This window comes from Leptosomus discolor, chromosome 8, assembly GCF_034619465.1.
Source record: "Leptosomus discolor isolate bLepDis1 chromosome 8, bLepDis1.hap2, whole genome shotgun sequence".
Lineage (NCBI taxonomy): Eukaryota > Metazoa > Chordata > Aves > Leptosomiformes > Leptosomidae > Leptosomus > Leptosomus discolor.
The window spans coordinates 28,353,261-28,372,425 of NC_141398.1; the positions used below are offsets into that span (position 1 = coordinate 28,353,261).

The 19,165-nt window shown below is 38.3% G+C and overlaps 1 protein-coding gene across 1 annotated transcript in view; it reads left to right on the forward strand.

Moving 5' to 3' along the window:
- The window catches only part of GMDS (GDP-mannose 4,6-dehydratase), a 422,135-nt gene that overhangs the window by 66,752 nt on the left and 336,218 nt on the right, over positions 1-19,165 (forward strand). Inside the window, exons 6-7 of the mRNA XM_086468790.1 lie at positions 2,314-2,401; positions 7,460-7,569. Of these exons, the coding sequence (XP_086324916.1) occupies positions 2,314-2,401; positions 7,460-7,569 (198 nt within the window). The remainder of the gene's footprint in view (positions 1-2,313; positions 2,402-7,459; positions 7,570-19,165) is intronic.

A 19,165-nucleotide genomic window follows, 5' to 3' on the forward strand; every position in this document is an offset into this window, starting at 1 on the left:
TTGCCTCCCTAACTAAAGGTGTTTCGTTTGATTTATTTTTTATTGTTTCAATCTATTTAAAGATCAAGCCCTATTGAGAAAAATCCACTGATCTTACATTCTTAACTAGATTAACCAGTTTGCTCACATTTTGGCTTGTCACAAAGTTTGCATTTCACCTGTCCTGTGCAGACAAAGGTACCTTTGATCAGTTTTTTTTACAGTAATATTGCTCTCATAGATTAAGCATTTGGCAGGTTTTCTTTCTCTTGTGTGTGCATACCAGAAAAAGGAGTGGGAGAAAAAAGAAAAGAAAAAAAAAAGCTGGGTTTGCGTGTTTTCTTGTTATTGCTGGATGCAAAAGGCTTTCTGAATTTGTTTGAAATGGTGATTGCATTTAGCACATCTTGTTGGTCAAATATTGGTATCACAGTCATTCAGCTGACACGAAGCTCTTGCAAGCACAGTCTTTCAAGCTTTGAGTTGGCAAGATTTGACCTATTGGTTTGCATGAACTTGAATTTCAGCATGGCTTCATTCATAGATACTTGAGAGCTCAAGAAGTCTCATCAGGACTTCTATGCCAAAAATATTCAGTTTTGCTAGAAGAGTTGTAGAGCACTCCAATTAGCTTCCTTTAGAGTAATTTGATGCTTTAAAACTGCAAAGTCTGATTTTTTTAAATTTTTTTTATTATTTTTTTTTACTCAGAACAGATGTTCATTTGAGTACTCCAGCATCTTTTGCAAAAGTGAAGTAATTATAGAAGTGTCTTTTTTGAAAGTGGTTCTCTGTAAGTCTTATGTCCCTATAAATTATCGGCACATTCTACAAATAATTATTTAGATAGGGCTTTTAACTACATAACTTTGAAAATTTATCTTCATAAATTTGTAATTTGATGGAAATTTCTTTTGGAGGGCAATGTTTCTCAGTTCCCTGTTGATTCTCAAAGGCAAATATTTTTAGTCAATTGTGGAAAATTTAGCATTTGAATTGTAAAACAAGGTATGTGGTGAGCCTGTGGTGTGACTGGGAACACAAGCGATTTTATGCAAGGAGATCGGTGCCATAAATTTGACTTGCAAGTTGTAAGATGAAGCTATTCAGCTATTACTATAAAATTTGCCACCAAAATATCATTCTTGAAGCAGAAAACTGGTCTCACTCTGCAGTTGTGCATATGTTTTTTACTCAGTTAAGGTTCAGATTTAAGATGGAATAAAGTGTTTTCTGTGTTAGTAACCGTAGCTTGTGTTACGTGTAAAACAAAAATCCCCAGACAAAAGCAGAACCTCAAACACTGCCTGTTCCTGATGGTATATTCTCATAGGTGTAAGTTAACATGAAGTGAGAGACTGAAGTGATGGCCCAACTCAGCCAAGTGTGACATGCATCAAAGTGTAAGGGATCACTTTCAGAAATAAAGGGCAGAAAGAAGCAGAGCATAGTTAGATGCTGAAGCTTGAGCAAGCACAACTTCTGCAGCTGGTAACCTAAGCTAATATGACTTTTGGTAGCAGGCATGGGGTTGTCTTACATAAGGAGGAAATGGTATTAACGTTTGAACAATTTGTCTAATGTTTTAGACACAAACGGGCTTTTCTTTAATGTTAGTCAGAACCAGTGAGGTTTGTTTTTTTTTTTTCACCGACTTATTGTGGCTGGTTAAAGGAAATTCCCAACCTACATTTCAGCCTTAGGCTTGCCTATGTGTCTTGTAACCCACCGGAGAACACTGACTCATGATGTCCACAAAACAGCACTGAGTGTTCTGGCTCTTCTCCCATCATCCTAGAAAGTGAATAAAAGCTGTTTTCTAATATATATTTAGGCCTTGCAGCTGCTGCCCCTACTTTCTCTTAGTCTTTTTCCTCCCTTCTATCCTCTCTGTCCTCTCTCTCCTTTCCTGAGCCACATCTTCTATGCCCATCACCTCTGGCTTGAGAAAGACTTCTCTGCAACCAGGAGAAGTGGTGATCTTGGGATTCACATATTGCTTCTCTGACTTCAGTAAGGTTGGTAAGCCTCACTTGCTAGGAGATGATGCTCTAGGGTATTCAGTGTGTTTACTGTATGTGAATGCTTGAGTTGCTAGTGGTGTCAACAAGGGAGAAGGTGAAACCACTCAAGGGTACTAAAATATGACAGCATTAGAGCTCATCTCCAAGTATTCTGTTACGATTTGGATAACTGTCTGCCTTTAGGGAGACAAGCTCTGATCACCTGATATAAGAGTTAGGCTGATGTAAATGAAAAAAGCAATGATGATGAACACTTTCCTCCTAATATTTACTGCTTTCCTTTTTGTATTTTTCCTTGTTCAATCACCAGGTGCATGGCATCGTTCGTCGATCTAGTTCTTTTAATACAGGCCGGATTGAACATCTGTATAAGAACCCACAGGCTCACATTGAAGGAAGTAAGTAATTGTTTTTATATTTAAGGGTTTTTTTTTGTTTGTGGTGTGCATTTGGTGGAGAAAGGACCCTGGGAGCAGGAAGGGAATCCCAGTTTCATCTAAATGTTATTAACAAGTAGTTATTTTTAAGATGTTCTTGATTTAGGATTGGTTGTTTAAAATAAAAACCAAACAAAAAACCTTGATGGCTAAGCTTGCTTTCCTCTTCTTGTGTTAGCTAGCAGGTATCTGTATCTCAGAAAAAGAAGTTATTTTTCTCTGAATGTGACACAAAGTATAGATACTCGTGTGTGTGTGTGTGTGAATTACCAAAAAGGACAAATACAAGAGATGCCCAGGAAGGCACTTTCTGCTGTGTAGAAATGCTGACGCAGTTCACACATAGCTAGGTAGTAGCAATAGTACCGTGTCCAGCTCCCGGACCACAATGTAAGAAAGACATGGACCGGCTGAAGTGGGTCCAGAGGAGGGTCATGAAGATGATCAGGGGGCTGAAGCACCTCCCCTATGAGGACAGGCTGAGGGAGTTGGGGTTGTTCAGCCTAGAGAAGAGAAGGCTCCAGGGAGACCTTAGAGCAGTCTTCCAGTACCTGAGGGGGGCCTACAGGAAAGATGAGGAGGGACTCTTGATTAGGGAGGGTAGTGACAGGACAAGTGGTCACTGTTTCAAACCAGAAGAGCATAGATTTAGATTAAATATTAGGAAGAAATTTTCTACTGTAGGGGTGGTGAGCCACTGGAACAGGTTGCACAGAGAAGCTGTGAGTCCCGCTCCCTGGCAGTGTTCAAGGCCAGATTGGATGGAGCTTTGAGCAGCCTGGTCTCGTGGCAGGTGTTCCTGCCCATCGCAGGGGGCTTGGAACTAGCTGACCTTTAAGATCCCTTACAACTCAAATCATTCTGCGATTCTAGTTAGAAAGTAAGTGGGCCGGCAAAAAGCTGTGTGAGTTTGAAAACACTGAGATATCAGAATCTTGAAATGTTTTTTTTTGAGGCAGCTATCTTCTGTTTCCTCATGAACTTCTTGTTGCCTGATGGAGGTAAAGGTTTGAGGACAGCCTGAATAAGACATGATCTATTCTTACTCATGACAGGAGGAATGAATCTTTAGACCCTGTGACTTTCTGCACCCAAGGAAATGATTACCTGTTTTTCTTGAAAGAAAGGCATTGCTCTTGAAAATTTGCTGACAATTTACCGTATTCTCTGTTATTGATGATAATTTGGAAGGCTGAAATCATTACCTTTAGTGTACACTTTGCAAAAATTCTTTGAGTATTTCACCTTAAAGAAGGGTAACTGCTTACTCGCTGAGAAGCAGCTCACAGATTGAATGGCTCCAGTTCAGCAGAGGGATTGAGCATTTTAACAAGAATGTAGTTCTCTACACTATATGTATTTCGTAGAGTTGTGCAGCCTAACACTGTCCTAAATTGCCCAATTTAAAGTATTGTTAACACTAAATATCTCCATGCTGTAAATAAATCTCATGTCTTTTGAAGTCTGCTTCCCACCACTGTTAAACAGAGCCTAATTTTATCAAATTGTGATATATAATGCAACTTTTAGATTTCACTTGATCTTTGCTTGTAACTTTTAAAAAAATATTTTTTCTGACATGACTTCAGTGGTATTTGCTGTGAATAGTTGCTGCTTACTATGTATTGCTCCTTAAAATACCTGATTGAGAGAGGGGTAACATTGAATAAAATATCTTCATGAAGAATAATGAAACCTGCGCTTCCGTCAAGGACAATGTAAGAACTGTGTTTCCCATGACTTACATTCATGGCTTACAAGATAAAATGAAGCAAAAGAAATCAAACAGGAACCTGTGCATTGTGAGGGCCATCTTGTGAATATGAAAAGTGATTTGAGAAGACAATGTAGATCGTGATAAATACGTATATGAACATTTAAGGAAAAGGATGGAAGAAAGGAAAAAGAAAGCAGACCTTAAATGTTTTTCCCCACTTCTTATCTGACTTTCCTTGAACTGAGGAATGCAGCCATGTGAATGGGAGAAGGAGGAGGACTTGGAATTGGAATCTCAGGAAAGACTGCTCTATGGAAACTGTTTGGAAACAATGGTTTTCCAGGCAGTGCTGAAGGAAGCAAAGGAGCAATAGTCATTGATGTGAGCAAACCCTAGTTTTGTCTTTGCCCTGTGTGTTCTTCCCATGAGGAGCCAATTACATCTTACAAGATGGTGATCTTCATAGACAGTGAACCTCTTCATACAAAAAAAAGTAGAGAGAACAAGAAGGAAAACAAGGTGTTTCCTGAAGTGAGCCCTCCAGCTATTGCTTGCTAATGAGGTTTTTAGATTGGGTAATATTACTAAAACCCAAAGGTTTTAACATTTGATCTGTCTTTATAAATCTTTGTGCCAAATAAACCCTATTTCTAGTAAGTCTTTCCACTTAACATGTTACTCTTGACATCTTTTTCATGGTTCAGTAAATGAACAAAGGCTCATGCCCTGCTCCCCTTCAAAAAAAAAAAAGCTATTTGACCAAGAAGCTTTGAGGACTTGGTGGTAGACCAAGAGCTTTGAGAGCTTGAAGTTTAAGGTGATTGTGGGAGGGTGTCTATGATGCTTGGCTCAGCCCAGCTGGCAGCCCATTTTCTCTTGGGAAGCTCTGAGACTGCTCTCTGGCCTGGGAGTGGCAGCAGAACTGGATGTCTTTGGTGTAGGAAGAGGGAGCGTGTCTGTGGCACCTCTTTCTTGCTCAGCTGCTGCTTAGGCTGGAGAGGAACCAGTTGCTCTTTCATACACTAAGGCTCCTGAAAAGCTGTTGCTACTCCTCCCTGGGCCTCCTCTTGTAACAGTGTCCTCTGCTCCATCCTCTCTGAAAGGCTGGCTCAGCTGGCAGGGAGATTTCATTTAACTCCCAGCCAAGGTAAGCAGTGGAAGAAGAGGGCCTCCTGTTGCCTAGGGGAAGCTTTCTTTTCTGGTATAGAAAGAGTAGTGATTTGAGTTCTTCCCTGCTTCCACCAGCCCACAGAGTTGTCCTGAAAAAGGTAGGAACTGCCACATGTCAGAGTGAAGTGGTTCTTGCTTTTGGTCTCTATTTAGTGTTGCAAGAAAAATGCAGTAGTCTTTAAGGTGGTCTGGACACCAGCAGTTTTGAGGATTGCGGGTTAACACCAACATCCAAATAGGTTTATCCTATAACCATTTAGGATCTTGTTCATGCTGTGGCCCACAGGCAGAGCTGGGTTTGTGTACTGAATTTCATTTGGGAAGCAGGACAGTTGCATTCCATATAAGTGGAAATGTGGTGGCATTCCAGCACAGCCTGTATAGAATTGGTGGCAGGAATGAAGGCAGCCCACACCATGGATAATTGATGTGTAGGCACAAAAAGTGTCGTAACCTGCTTGCCAGCCCTCATTTAATCACAGTTATCTTTTTAACAAAAGTTGCGTTGCTATTCCCTTACCTGTTAGCCACAGCTTGAATTGCATTGTGAAGTCTCTTCAGAACTGTCTTTTTCAAGCAATGTGGACGTAAAAGCAGATTTCAAGAATATACTGTGACCTACTGGGCTGTATCACTTTATCAACCTGAAAAGCCTCAAGTATACCTGTTAAATAGGAATGTGCTAAGTTGAACACCTGAGAACTGCATGATCTTTTACTTCCTCGCTGCCTTAAACTGTTAAAAACAAAACAGCCCCAAAACCCCAGCTTAAATAAAAACTAAGATCACACATCTCTACAGCAGTTTAAAAAAAACCACCAAATGCACTGTGCATTCATATGATAGTCTGTTGTAATGAATCTTGTATTTCTTGGTTTCAGGATTTAAAAAAATAGTCAGATGGATTATATCTGTAAATGATACTGCCCCAAAAAAGTTGTGACCATTGTCAAAGGGAGGCACTCTAAACTACTGAAAAAGGAATTTCTTCTTTTTCCTGGAGATAGGGCAATGTAAACTTGGATTTATTAAGGGCAATGTAAACTTGGATTTATTAAGGGCAATGTAAACTTGGATTTATTAAGGGCAAAAACACCAAATGAAAGTTGATATAAATATGGTAAGTAAATGTAAACATTCAATTCATTTATACTTATAATATTCAATTCATTTATACTTATAACAAGATTTTTCTTTTTGTTTAATAGATAAGTGAATAGCAGTGTGCTGGTGTGAATTTTTTTTTTTTTTTTAAATTGGAAGCAAATGAGACCTCTTTCAACAGAATGAATTTCACTTCTGGAATAATTTCTTTACAGGTCAGAGTGAAACCAAGAACAAGTTGATAAGCAATTGCAACCTGCTCTTTTAATTTTGACAGGATCTTATCTCATGCTCTTTTTTTTTTTTTCACCCACAAATTAGAAAGTAACTCAGTTGGGAAAGGATAAATAACAGTTAGATATATCTAACCACATTTGAGGTTTTCATGTGTAATATGAAGCATGTTTCACTGATAGTTACAATGTTCTCTGAAATTCCTTTCCAGTGTGTATGTATTTTTAAATGAAAAAACCACAACAGTAATAAATGCAGTGGGATGTACTGTCATGTTACCTAAATGTTCATTTCACAGGTACCTTAGGCATTTTTGTTGTATTGTGAAATTATTTGCAGTGAAGTACTTAAACGTGTGTAACTTTTTGGGAAGGAGGAGAAAACTATCAATGTATACTTAAGAAGTTATTAAAAACCTTAGTGAGTGAAAGACTGGAAGCCTTAACTAAAATAATGGGGGGTTTTGTGGCTGAAATTCTATACATGACAGTGATCTAATTTATACAACTTGGGTTGATGAAGTGTAAACTGTTAAACAAGCTATATAAATGTTGCTAGGTAAGTCAGATTATTGAAAAGACAATCTGAAATAGTGCTCACTACTCCTGCAGGGAAATATCTTTTGTGTTTAAAGCAGGGAAAAAACCCAAGCAAAACCTTGTTCTGCTAGTGATTTTTCAACTTTTTCCAGAAAATGTTTACTTAGATTTTAAACCTGGAATAGGATTTGGACCAAGAATGCCATATTGTTCTGGAACTAAAGTGTATTAACTCTGTGTTCTTAAACTGTGAAGACATGAAGCTGCACTATGGTGATCTCACGGACAGCACCTGCCTGGTGAAGATCATTAATGAAGTCAAACCCACTGAGATATACAACCTGGGAGCTCAGAGCCATGTCAAGGTGAGTAGCTTCTAGCACTGAGAATGATGAATGTGCATTGGTGGTGGTATACTGCTTTGACTATTTTAGACTGCGGCATTTGTAGCCATTCTAACAACTACTAACTTTCACAGGTAAATACTGCCTTAAATACAGTTGTTTGCTGCAGTGCTGAATTACTGCACGAGTCTTTCTACTGAATATATATACAGAATAAGTGAGGTTAAATTGTCATTATTGACAGAATCCACAGGTTTAAAAATCTGTTTTTTTCTAACATGTGAAACTTGCTGTAGAGTTTTCTGCTGATCAGTCTTAGTGGAGAAGTTATGCATATTGCTGGACCAAACAGTGCTTAGAACCACATTATTCCATTTGCATTAAAATCAGTATGTGTATCTGAGTGTGTCACTTCTAGAAAAGCTTTGCCTATACCAGTTTTCATGCAGGTGGTATTCTTTGAAAGATTAACCTACAAATAGAGGAAACAACTTTGCTACTACTTGCAGTATTATAACATTTCTGGGGTTTTGGTTGGAAAAATCAAGTTATAGAAATTGGAATAAAAAGGAGTTGTTAAAGATAATAACTTGACCCTGACAAGTGCTGCTGCATCATAAGGAATGAAAACGAACAATAGAGAAGATAACTTTGATTTGTGTTTTACATATATTAAGCTACATTGCTGTATCATGGAAAAGCTCAGTTTACTAACAGGTGACCTCTATTTACTTGCAAAAACCTCATGCTTACTTCAATTCATGATTAAGAACTGAAACCAATGGCCAGGTAGCAAACTGTCATTAAAATACATTGTGTGTCGGTCATATGTACTGTCCTTATTGTGTGCCATGTGAAAGTATTCTTAAGTGGTAATATTCCCCAGCCTCTCTTGAGGTGAGAGAGGTGAGATCTCCTGAAAATCAGCTTGGCTTTAGTTTTGTAAGTCATCCTTCCTGCAAAAAGCAGTGTGTTGTCCCTATCACTCCTTAAGCCTTGAAACCCAGGAAGAGGAAATAATGTTGAAAGACTGCAGTTATTCACGAGACAAACAGCAGAAAATTGAGATGAAATGAGAATAATTTTGCTATTAAATTGCTTGCGTGATTGAAATACCCAGTTTGCTCTGTGCTAAACGTGAGTCTGGTTGGGTTTATTAGCTCAGGTACAGCAGTATAAGAACAAGGTTACATGAGTCCAAGGGCAGCTTTGGTCCAGAAGGCAGTTTGATTGCTGCTTTGCAGAGTGACACCTGAGCCAGCAAACCTGACGGGGTATTTACAGTCCACAGCTAGGTTTTCCAGCATTTCTTTTCTTGAACTGGTGCATTAGATAACAATTCCATGGAAATTAATTGTATCTCTTAGGTAGTGTTAGCATTGTGCTAATGTTCTAGTCCCAAACTATCTCCATGTGGCTGCTGCAGCTGCCAAGAGCTCAAATCACAGCACTGGGAGGTCATGAAGGGGTGGTGGTGATGCTGCTATAGGTTCTTGCATGACACTGCCATGAGGTCTGGGAAAATTTCTTCCTCAAGTATCTCGCTGCATGAACATTTTGTGCCAATGCACATCTGGCACTGAGTCTTGGCTTTTGGAGATCTGATGTGCCTTGGAGCACTATGAGGAGACTTCAAAATGGCTCTGGTAGAAGCTAGCCTGAATGCAGCTGACGAATACTTAGGCAATGTTAGAAGTCCTACTGAAAGTCTGGATGAACTTCTTCAGGGTGTGCTTATTATGCTTCCTAGCATCTGCAGTAATACTTCTGTTGTTGCAGTTGAGGAGAGAACCTAGGCATGCCAAGTCTCTTGACTGAGGTGATTGGGTGACTTGGCTGTGGTATCAAGAAGACTTAAAAACAGTCCAACACTGCTACCATTTTAAAACAATTCCTAATGTTAGAAGAGGGAGTAGAACTTGTCCACTTGTTAGGGATGAATATCTTCATGAGGGACCTGAACAGCTCTTACCATTAAACTTTACATAACAAACATAAACATTATGTAAACTTACTTTATTTTGCCTGTGTGCATCATGTTTGGGGAAGGAGGGAAAAGAACTTCTAATCTTAGCTTGCTTCACATTCTGGTGACTTTGAACCAGTGACGTTCTCAGTATTTTTTTTGGTGGTGTTTATGTTGGCTTGTGTTTATGCAGAAGAGTTTTCTATCACTCTCGCTTCCAGTTAGTTTATGTGAGCCATGCCGAAATGAAGGAAAATAAAATAATAGGAAGTTGGTCTGATTTCCTGTAGGAAACCAATGAAGATGAAATTGGTTCTTGGAATGAACCCATGGTAGTCTGGGAAATACTGTCAGAGAAGACATTTTTCTGAATCATAAATAGTGAGGACTATGACTCATAAAGTGGGTCACTGAGAGGCTGATCTGATCTTATACATGGGAGAAAGTGAGAGGAGACTGAAACTTGTTCCTTATTAAAAATAGTAAACTTAACAGAATGACATCATCAGTAGGAACAAATTATCCAGTGTGCATTCCTGACTGTTTTGGTGAGAAATGGGGATTATTGCTCTGCACTACAGCTTCTCCATTGGATGTTCAGAAAACAGTAGCACATTCACTTCATACTTTGAGTAAACAGTTTAGCCTCACTTTCTCTATCCAGTCTTTATGTCCTGCTGCTTTGGCTTTTGGTGCTTTGGGAATCCAGTGTGCTGGCCATGATTTCTTTTCACGTAATTAGATTTCATGGGAGTAGTTGTTTGCGGTATATTGTTTCTAAATAATAATCTGTTATTGTGCATAGGTAGCATGCAGATGGCTTGATCTAAATTCTGTTATCCATAACTCTATACTAGTATCTCTGTCTTGAAAATCAATTATCCAAATGCTAGGTTGGATAAAATGGTATGTCTCTTCTTGCACATTGTTTCAGTAGATACACATACATAGATATGAATTTGTAACTACTTCTTTTTCTGAAGGACAAGTGATCTCATCAGTATTTGACTGTACTGGTAAGATCTTTTGTTTTGGGTTGTATCAAAGTGATGAAGCTGGTAAATTTTTTTTTTTAATGAATTTCTGAAGCAAAAAGGCAGTGTAACCTTAGTAAAAGATCTCTTACTTTCAGCACTTGAAACTTGTTCACTGAGAAGTTAAGTGTAGGACTGAAGAAACGGCTCTGGTTTTATGGCTATTGCTGTCCTAGTAGTCATGTACTAAATAGCCTAGTCCAATTTGGCTGTAGTTCAGATAGCAACAATTTCTCTGTTTACTACTTTAAATTGTATTGGGCAGTAGAAGGTTATTTTACCTGCTTGCTGTTGGCATTAATTGCTGGAAACTTTATAGCAGATGTGTTTTATGAGATACAAAAATGTGTTGACTCTTCTGTGATAGCTGTTCCTTACATATGCAACATGGATGTATTATTGGAGAGTAAAACCTTAATTGCATGTAACTTCATTTTAAAAAGCCAGGAAATGCTCAGATGTGGTTTTTGGTGTTTTTTTTTTTTTTTTTACCTTGCAAGATGTATACAGGTGAGTTTTTTTTTTGTTCTTTCATTTAGAAGACATTAAGGTTCTATTCAGTTTTAAGTCCTTGCAGACATGGGTGCTTGGAGTTACACAGGAATTAATTTTGAGTAGTAAACCCTACAACTGTTAGCTGAAGGGTGAAACGCAAAAAATCAAGGGACTTTTAGTATAAAACCCCTCACTTGAGTAAGGTTCTCTACACTTTTCTTGAATTCAGCTGTATCTCTAGCCTCCTCCATTTTTCCTTCTGTATTTTTGTGCTCTCCAAAGAGAAGGCCCTCAGTCTCAGGAAGCCTTTAGTCTACTTTTTCCCCATGCTTGCAAAATTAAAAAAAAACACTCATTTCTGATTGTTTTGTGTTTGTCTGCATCATTATCTGCATCAAATACTGACTCCTAATTGCTGTGACTCAAACATGTTATGCATTACTAATTGACTTCAGCCCTGCGTCTGTTAATGTGACTGTCTGTTTTCATGCTGCATGGAGGATAAAGTGGCAGCAGGGAAGATGAAGAAACAAAAGAAATAGCAACAAGGTCTTCAGAGCCCATGGAGGAAAACTCAAACTTCCATAAAAACCTCTACTCACCTGTGTCTATGCTGCATCCTGAAGTTGTATTTTGCATGCTGGGTGGTGAGAAAGTGGGGTTGCTGCAGGGAAGGGTAACTTGAAATACACAAGCAGGGGTTTACATCATATAGTGGAGAGAATCACGGAATGGTTGAAGGTTGGAAGGGACCTCTGGAGACTGTCTAGTCCAATCCCCCTTACTCAAAGCAGAGTCAGCTAGGGCAGATTGCAAAGTACCTTGTCTGTGGAATCTCCATCCTACTTAGAACTTGACCAACCTCCCTGAGCGACCTCTTCCGTCACTCTCACAGTAAGAAACCAACACAAACTTTTTCATAAGCTTCCACCTCTCATACGTTTCCTTTTTATACTTGGGTCAGGAGCTCCTTAATCATCACACAGGCCTCCTGCCACCTTTGCTTGGTTTCGTACATCTCAGGATAGACCATCCTTAAGCTTGGAGAAGGAGATCTTTGAAAATCAGCCAGCTCTTGTGGACTACTCTCCAGGGCTGTATCCTGTGGTACTCTACCAAGCAGATCACTGAACAGGCAAAAGTCTGCTGTCTTGAAGATGAGGGTTGAGATCCTGCTTTTTTGTCTTGCTCCCTTCTCAGGATCCTGAACTCCACCATCTCAAGATCCCTGCAGCTAAGGCTGCCCTGATCAGTTCTTCCTTGACTGTAAGAATAGGGTGTTCATAGCATTTCCCCTTGTGAGCTGTTGAGTCACCTGTGCCAGGAGGTTATCAATGCATTTCAGAAACTTCGTGGATTGCATGTGCCCTGCTGTGTTGTTCCTACAGCAGATATCAGGATGGTGAAAGTCCCTCATAAGGAACAGGATCTAGGAATGTGAGATTTCTTCCTATTATCTGAAGAAAGCTTGTCTACTACTATGTCATGTTGTAAAACCTGTTTGCATCACTGGACAACTCCTGGTCTGATGAGCGTGAACACTTTGGGAGACAGGTCATCTTTTTCGTTTCCCACCATAGTCTTATGGGATGCTTCTTCCTGCAGTTATAACTGCGCTTATGAATGATTGTTGGGGAGAGATGATGCTGTGCAACAGGATGGTGAGGAAGGCAGTGTTTGAGACATGGCATGGAAACTGGTGTCCTTTTGTTTAGGATACAAGTGAATCAAATAATTAAAAATATCTATTACTGACTTTCTTCTGCAGGTTTTATCAGTGATATTATAGGGGCAGTCCCCTTCCCTCACCACCTTTCTATCCATGCAGTTAGTATAGCTGAAAATCATTTGAGAGAAAGTCTGTGTAGGAGAGGATGGTATCATTTTGAGGCAGTCTCATATGAAGAAGGTACCTCTACTGCACGTATCCAGTGAGCATTTGGCTATGAGGAAAGTCAAGGCACAAGCTTAAATAACTTAACCTATAACTGAGTCAGAACTGAGAACTGGTCTCCTGATTGAATTCTGGGATCCTTTCAAGGTCTGTCCTCATGCCATTCAGTAGCCAGGTTGGGGAATGTGCCTTTCTTACAGAACAGCTCTTTATAAAGTTCCTTATTTTGAAAACCCTTCAGCTAGGTTTGGCTTAGCTTTAACCATCTCAATAACACAGAAGTAAAATAGCTTCTAGTGATTGCTGCCATTGCCTGTTTGGCCAATTTAGTTCTGGAAATAGTTCCTTTGTGATAGAGTTGTGATTTGGTGTCATAGTCCATAAATGGCAATGTTCCGCACTAGTTTGTAGGATGGATTTTTTTTTTTAATCCCACATAAATACCAATCAGTAATCTTAATGATGCTACTTATGTACTTGTGTGCTGTGTACTTAGCCAGTTTGGGTCTGATCCTGCAATGCTTCCTCATGGTGAAAGTTGTATTTTTAATTTGACACAATCTTGCTTATATGAAACTGCAGGCTAAATAATTCAAGGAATTAATTGTAAAACTTTTCCACTATTGCGTTAGTAACAAGGCTTAGAATTGTGCATTACAGCTTGCATAATAAATGTCTTATGTACCACACCTTGTGGTTCTTATTTAGTATGTATCGTTGCGCTGTTATATTATTGCATAGGTTTTAAGCTTGTTATGAATGCCACAAGCTCACAGCTTCTGAGAAAATTAATGGACAATTTTTTTGTTTTATAAAACAAGCAGTTTGTCCATTCAATGTAAAAGATCTTGTCTAGTTAATTGTGAATAATATTGATAGTACTCTGTTGTAGAGATGTAGTAAGACAAAGGTGAAAATAAGCCTAGCCAACATGAATTTTATGGAGTTACAGAATTTTATAGTTATGCTTTATAAAATATTTTATTGTCTCAAGATGTTATCAAATTACGTCTAATTTGGTATGTATGGCAGTTCACTTTATTAGCCAAAACACGAGTTTCCAAGCATGATTTGTGCTATAATAAGACTATAAATATAGATCCTACTGCCCCGGAGTAGGTCTGTGGTACAGTGTTCTGTGACATACTTGGGTACCGGTCTGTCTCCTGTCATCTGTTTACTGGTGGTGACAGCTTGTAACACCAGCCTCATGAACACAACCTCACTAGAAAATTGTTATGCAAACCAGCAAATTTGTGATGGGGTCTTGGTCCTTAGCCAGGGCACTTGGGCTCTCTGTCTTAAATAAAAAGGAATAAACATTTACTGGGCTACCTTCTGTCCTGCAGAATGCTTTACGGCTTTTCCTTATGCTGGTGTCATCCTGAGTATGATCCTGTAAGGTGCTGAACAGTCTTGATGTAGCTCAGCATGCCCTTCAACTGTTTTAACTTCAGGCTGTTGGAGTTGGTCAGGTGCTTTCCTGGGTTTTGTGCAGGATGCTGTGTCCTTGTGGGATGGAGTGCACCAGAGGGTGGAATAAGCCTCTGAAGTGTGGTTTGGTTTTTGTTGGGGTTTTTTTTGGTTTTTTGTTTGTTTTGTTTGTGGTTTTGTTTTTGTGTGTTTTTTTTTTTTTAACGTTTATGTGTGTTGTTCTGCTGTGTGTAGCTTAAACTCTTTAAGTAGTCTAATTCCTTTTAAGCAACCAAGTTTTAGGTAGTTTTACACTTGAATTATTCTGGGCAATTTTTTTAATATAATGCTTGCAGTACTTGTTCAAACAGATTTTTTGCGTGGCCTAAAAAGGTAATTCCAGTAATAATTAGCAATTGGAATTGTATAAGGCTCTTCACTTAGTCCACTAAATACTTATGGCAACTTTACACGATCTTTGTAATTGCGACTTGTATTGTCAGACTAAATAAATCAAAATCAAGTTTTACTAAGGAAATTAGTGCAACTGTTAATTTCATTAAATAGATTACTAGTTAAATATGTTATGACTGCAAATGTTATGAATACATAAAAAGAACAACGGAGTAATGCACTCAGCGGTACTAGTATGTATTAACAAATACAAGCATGAACAAATTGCTCCCCAAACCAAGTACTATTTATGTCAATACCAATGAGAAAATGAAGGTGTTATGGGTAGGTTTTAATATTGCAGAAGGTCTCCCATAACTTCTGCTGCAGGCTGGTATTGCCATGTGCCCTCCTATTCCACCTCTTTCATTTTCTCATTACCTGTCCCCTGTGTCCCTGAACAAAACCCCTCCTTTTCTCCCTACCCTTGCTCTGAGGTAGCGTATTTTTTCCCCATCTATAGAAAGTTACCAAGAGTTCATATGCTTTTTGAATCACAGTGACCTTAGTTATAGTTTGTGTGAATAATTTGTTACTGTTTTGCCTTTTTTTTAAAAAAAAATTTTTCATTCTTTTGTTTTTTCTAATGGATCATTTCCAGCGTAAATACTGAAGCACATTTCTACCGATATGTTACTGAATTGCAGTGGGAAAGCAACCATGTAAAAAAAATGAATTATTTGAGTACTTAATCAGGGATGTGAGAAGGACCAGACTGAGCCCTGAAACAGGACTTTTCCATATGTCTTGGTAATTAAAGAGCAGAATATATGCTGTCATGAATCTGTAACTGATGATTATAGATTTGTTTTGAGTTTTTTGTGGCTTCAGTGGGTATCTCTTGCATGATGTTTTACAAATGCAAGTTAGGGACTTTTTTTAGCTCCTGTTCCTATGTTGTGCAGTCACTACAGAGCAGGCTGAATGCTGTGATGAATGAAGTGATGTTTATCTTTGTGACCCCGGTGATGGATAAAGTACCACCTCCTTAATCTCGTGCTTTGTGTGTGGTTTCTACTTTAAGGCCTTTAATTTGACTTCCTAACTGACTTCTGAATTTTAAGTATGGTGTAGTGAAGGGAGATGACCGGCAAATCCATGTTTGTTCATTGATGTAGCCCCAGTTAGGTCTGGAAATCTGTTGAAATCAAGCCCTCGATGAGCTGTTGCTACATAATTAAATTACATTTTAAAATAATTGCTTTAAAGCAAAGCTTAAAACTGGCTTCTTGTTTAAAGGTTATAAATGGAAGAAGGTTATTAAATTGGATTCCCTTTTTAAAGAGTGTTTTATTATATAATTCCGTTTTTGTGTTCAATAACCAAATCTGTGATGTAATTGTAGCTATTTTTAAGTGCAAAAGTAATTGCTGAAGTGATTTCAGTGTCTGGGCGTGAGCAGGGAGGAGGGATCAAAAACTTCCTTGATAGTTTTCTTCTAACAGCTGTTGCAGGGAAAGAGAAAGCTGGGGGAAAGGGAAGGCAAAACCTGTTGTGGCATTTGCAGCGTTGTATTTCTTATGTCAAATAGATGGCAGCAGAGCGTTGTGCACAATGGAGCAGCTCCATCCTGTAATGGGAATGAGAGGGGACTGCCACTTCGAGCTGCCTTATATCAACTGCTGCCTTGACCAGTTTGTTGTTAGGCATAAAATAGGGCAGAAAGCTAATATTGATAATGCGGGCGAGTAGAGGATGAAGAAGGGTATGAGCTGCTATAAAGTACTGAATTTCTGGAATAGTCCCAGGTGGCAAAACTTAATCTTTTAAGGTATGTCATCCACTCGTGCAACATGATTGAAATCAGCTAACAGAATATGCATGTCAAAATAAAGAGACAGAAAGAAAAAGAAAATATTCACAAGTTGCAACTGAAAGTGATATACAGCTGCCTTGGGGTACTGTATTTTTTAGTTAAGCAAGTTAGAGAAAGGAAATGTCAGTCCTCAAATCAGGCAAGCATTCTTTGGTAAGGTTCGCTCAAATGTCGGTTTTTTTTAGAAAAAGAGCTGTGGTCTGTTCTGCTTTGATCCCCAAAATTAGATTTGCTATTAAAGTGAGTCAAAATGCAGATCTGTCTTTAGAAGTGTTTGTTTAATAACAGTACAGTGTTTGACTTGGTGTTTATTAAGTACAAAATTAATGGCTGCAGAATAGCTACAGTCATCTAGTCATTAACATATTTTGTTGTATGCTCATCTGCATCTGAAATTTTGTAGTGGGATGATACCAAAATAAAAGGTAGAACTGAAGTCTTTGATGTCAGTGATTGCTCAAGCCCTCGGATTTTAAGATACCGTAGTAGAAGGATAGAAAAGAAGTTGAGACATTATTATTACGGTAAGACTAGAGTAGTCTAAAAGTTATGTCAAGGCTTGGGGTGCTATCTTAAAGTTACAAAACACTTTTACTTCTGTTACAGCTCTGAGTGCAACCATCCTAGCTGAGCATTAGATTTACCTTTTCTATTTCTGATGGACCTCGTTGTACTTTCTGTAAACAAATGCTCTTTAACCCAATTGTCTGAAAAATTGTTGCAACTTGGTGATACCTGTCAGGTTTCTATTTTGATAACAACTTGTTTCTCTCATACTGTTTCTCTTTCTCAAATTTGATATTTTAGTGATTCATCCACCCCCTTCAGCAGGCTAGTAAGAAAACCAAACCACCGTGTAATTTATTTCTTACAGGTTTAACAAAAAGCATATTTGATTCACTTTGAAGTGTTGCAACTTGTGCTAGCTGCTACAATTTACTGAGATCAGAGGGTAATGCAGTTCTATGGGAGTGTAGGCGATTTTCAGCATTGTTCATAATACACCATAGAAAGTGCTAATATAATAGCTCTGACGTCTGGAGCTTTTTCATTATGGTTAAACTGCTGTTAATGCAGCTGGATGAGTGGGTCTGCATGTGTTTTGGTTTGTGTTTTTTTTTTATTTAATGTCTTAAAATGAAAGGGACAATTTTAAGAAAAATGTTGAAATAATTATATGCAATATCTGCTATTTGGACACTGGTAAAGCACTGCTATTAAATGGAGGAAATGCATGTGATTTGGACGAGTAATAATATGAAGCTATCTTAATTAACTTTTTCCTCTTGCTAAGTATTATATTAATTTGGTATATCATGTTTTAAAATTTTTATTGTGCCTCTCAACACAATTCCATGCAGACATGTTAAAATCTTGGAAGAAATAACGTCGTTGTGTTTTTATATTTTTAGAAGCTATTACTAAGTTGTTCTTCCATACACTAGAAATGTAATCTATGAAAGAATCTGTGAATACACAATAATACGTGCATTGCATTCATTATTCAGATAAATTAGGTTGGCAGAACAAATGCTAACTTCTTAAAATAAGCAGTTCCAAAACTAATTCTTCTTGGACCTTGATGCTACAGGCTCCTACTGAAGCCAAACCTCACTGCAATAAATGTTTGTGAAGGGATTGGTGGGGAGGGAGAGTGGCTGTTGCCTCTTTTCCATTGAGGTAAGGATATTTAGCTTGAATGACATCATTTAATTTTCTTGATTTTGAAATGGTGTATTTGCATAACAAAGCAGTATTTATTTTTTCCCTTTAGGGTTGCTAGGACTGCTGGGGTGTATGTGTGTGTGCGTGTTACTAGTCGTCTTGCTGAGTAATGCTAGATCTGTTCTTTGTAAGTTTGGCTTTGTGGATTAAGCAGCCTTAAATATGTATATGTATCCTCTCAACTTCCTTCATCTGTGGAAGAAATGCACTGTGTGTCTTAAAGCTACCTGGTATGTTTTACAGGCATGCAAAACAGTTGAAATAAAATATTTTCTGCAGTAAAAATGGTTTTGCTTCTTTTCTTAGAGTGTAAAACAGCATAGAGAACCCAAAGCACACAAAACGTTTCTGTCGAACTGTTGCAGTGAGACGTTCACATTTAAGCTCACAGAACCTATGATTTGGAATGGCTGTGTGGTCAGGAGTGACAGAAAACATTTATATCATCAGGGATTAATTCCACTGCTACAGTAGCCCGTGGACTGAAGTTCCTATTTTTCCTTGAACATTTTAGAAATTGAAAGATGAAACATAATTTGATTGAGTTCCAGGACTGTAGTGGTATTTTTTTTGTTTGCTACTTCATTAATGGCAATAAATTTTGTTGACGTTTGGAATAGACAGACTTGTTCAATTTAGCCATACTGAAAAATATTTTGGTTAGGAAAAAATACAAGCCGTCATTTTGGGATGTTTAGGATCACTTGTTACATAGCAATGATCTTGAGGGAATCTGTATAGAATATTGTGCTTTAACTGAGTGTCTCCTGTGAATGAGATGGTTGTTTACTTTGTAAACAGTGTACATCTGGTATTTATTG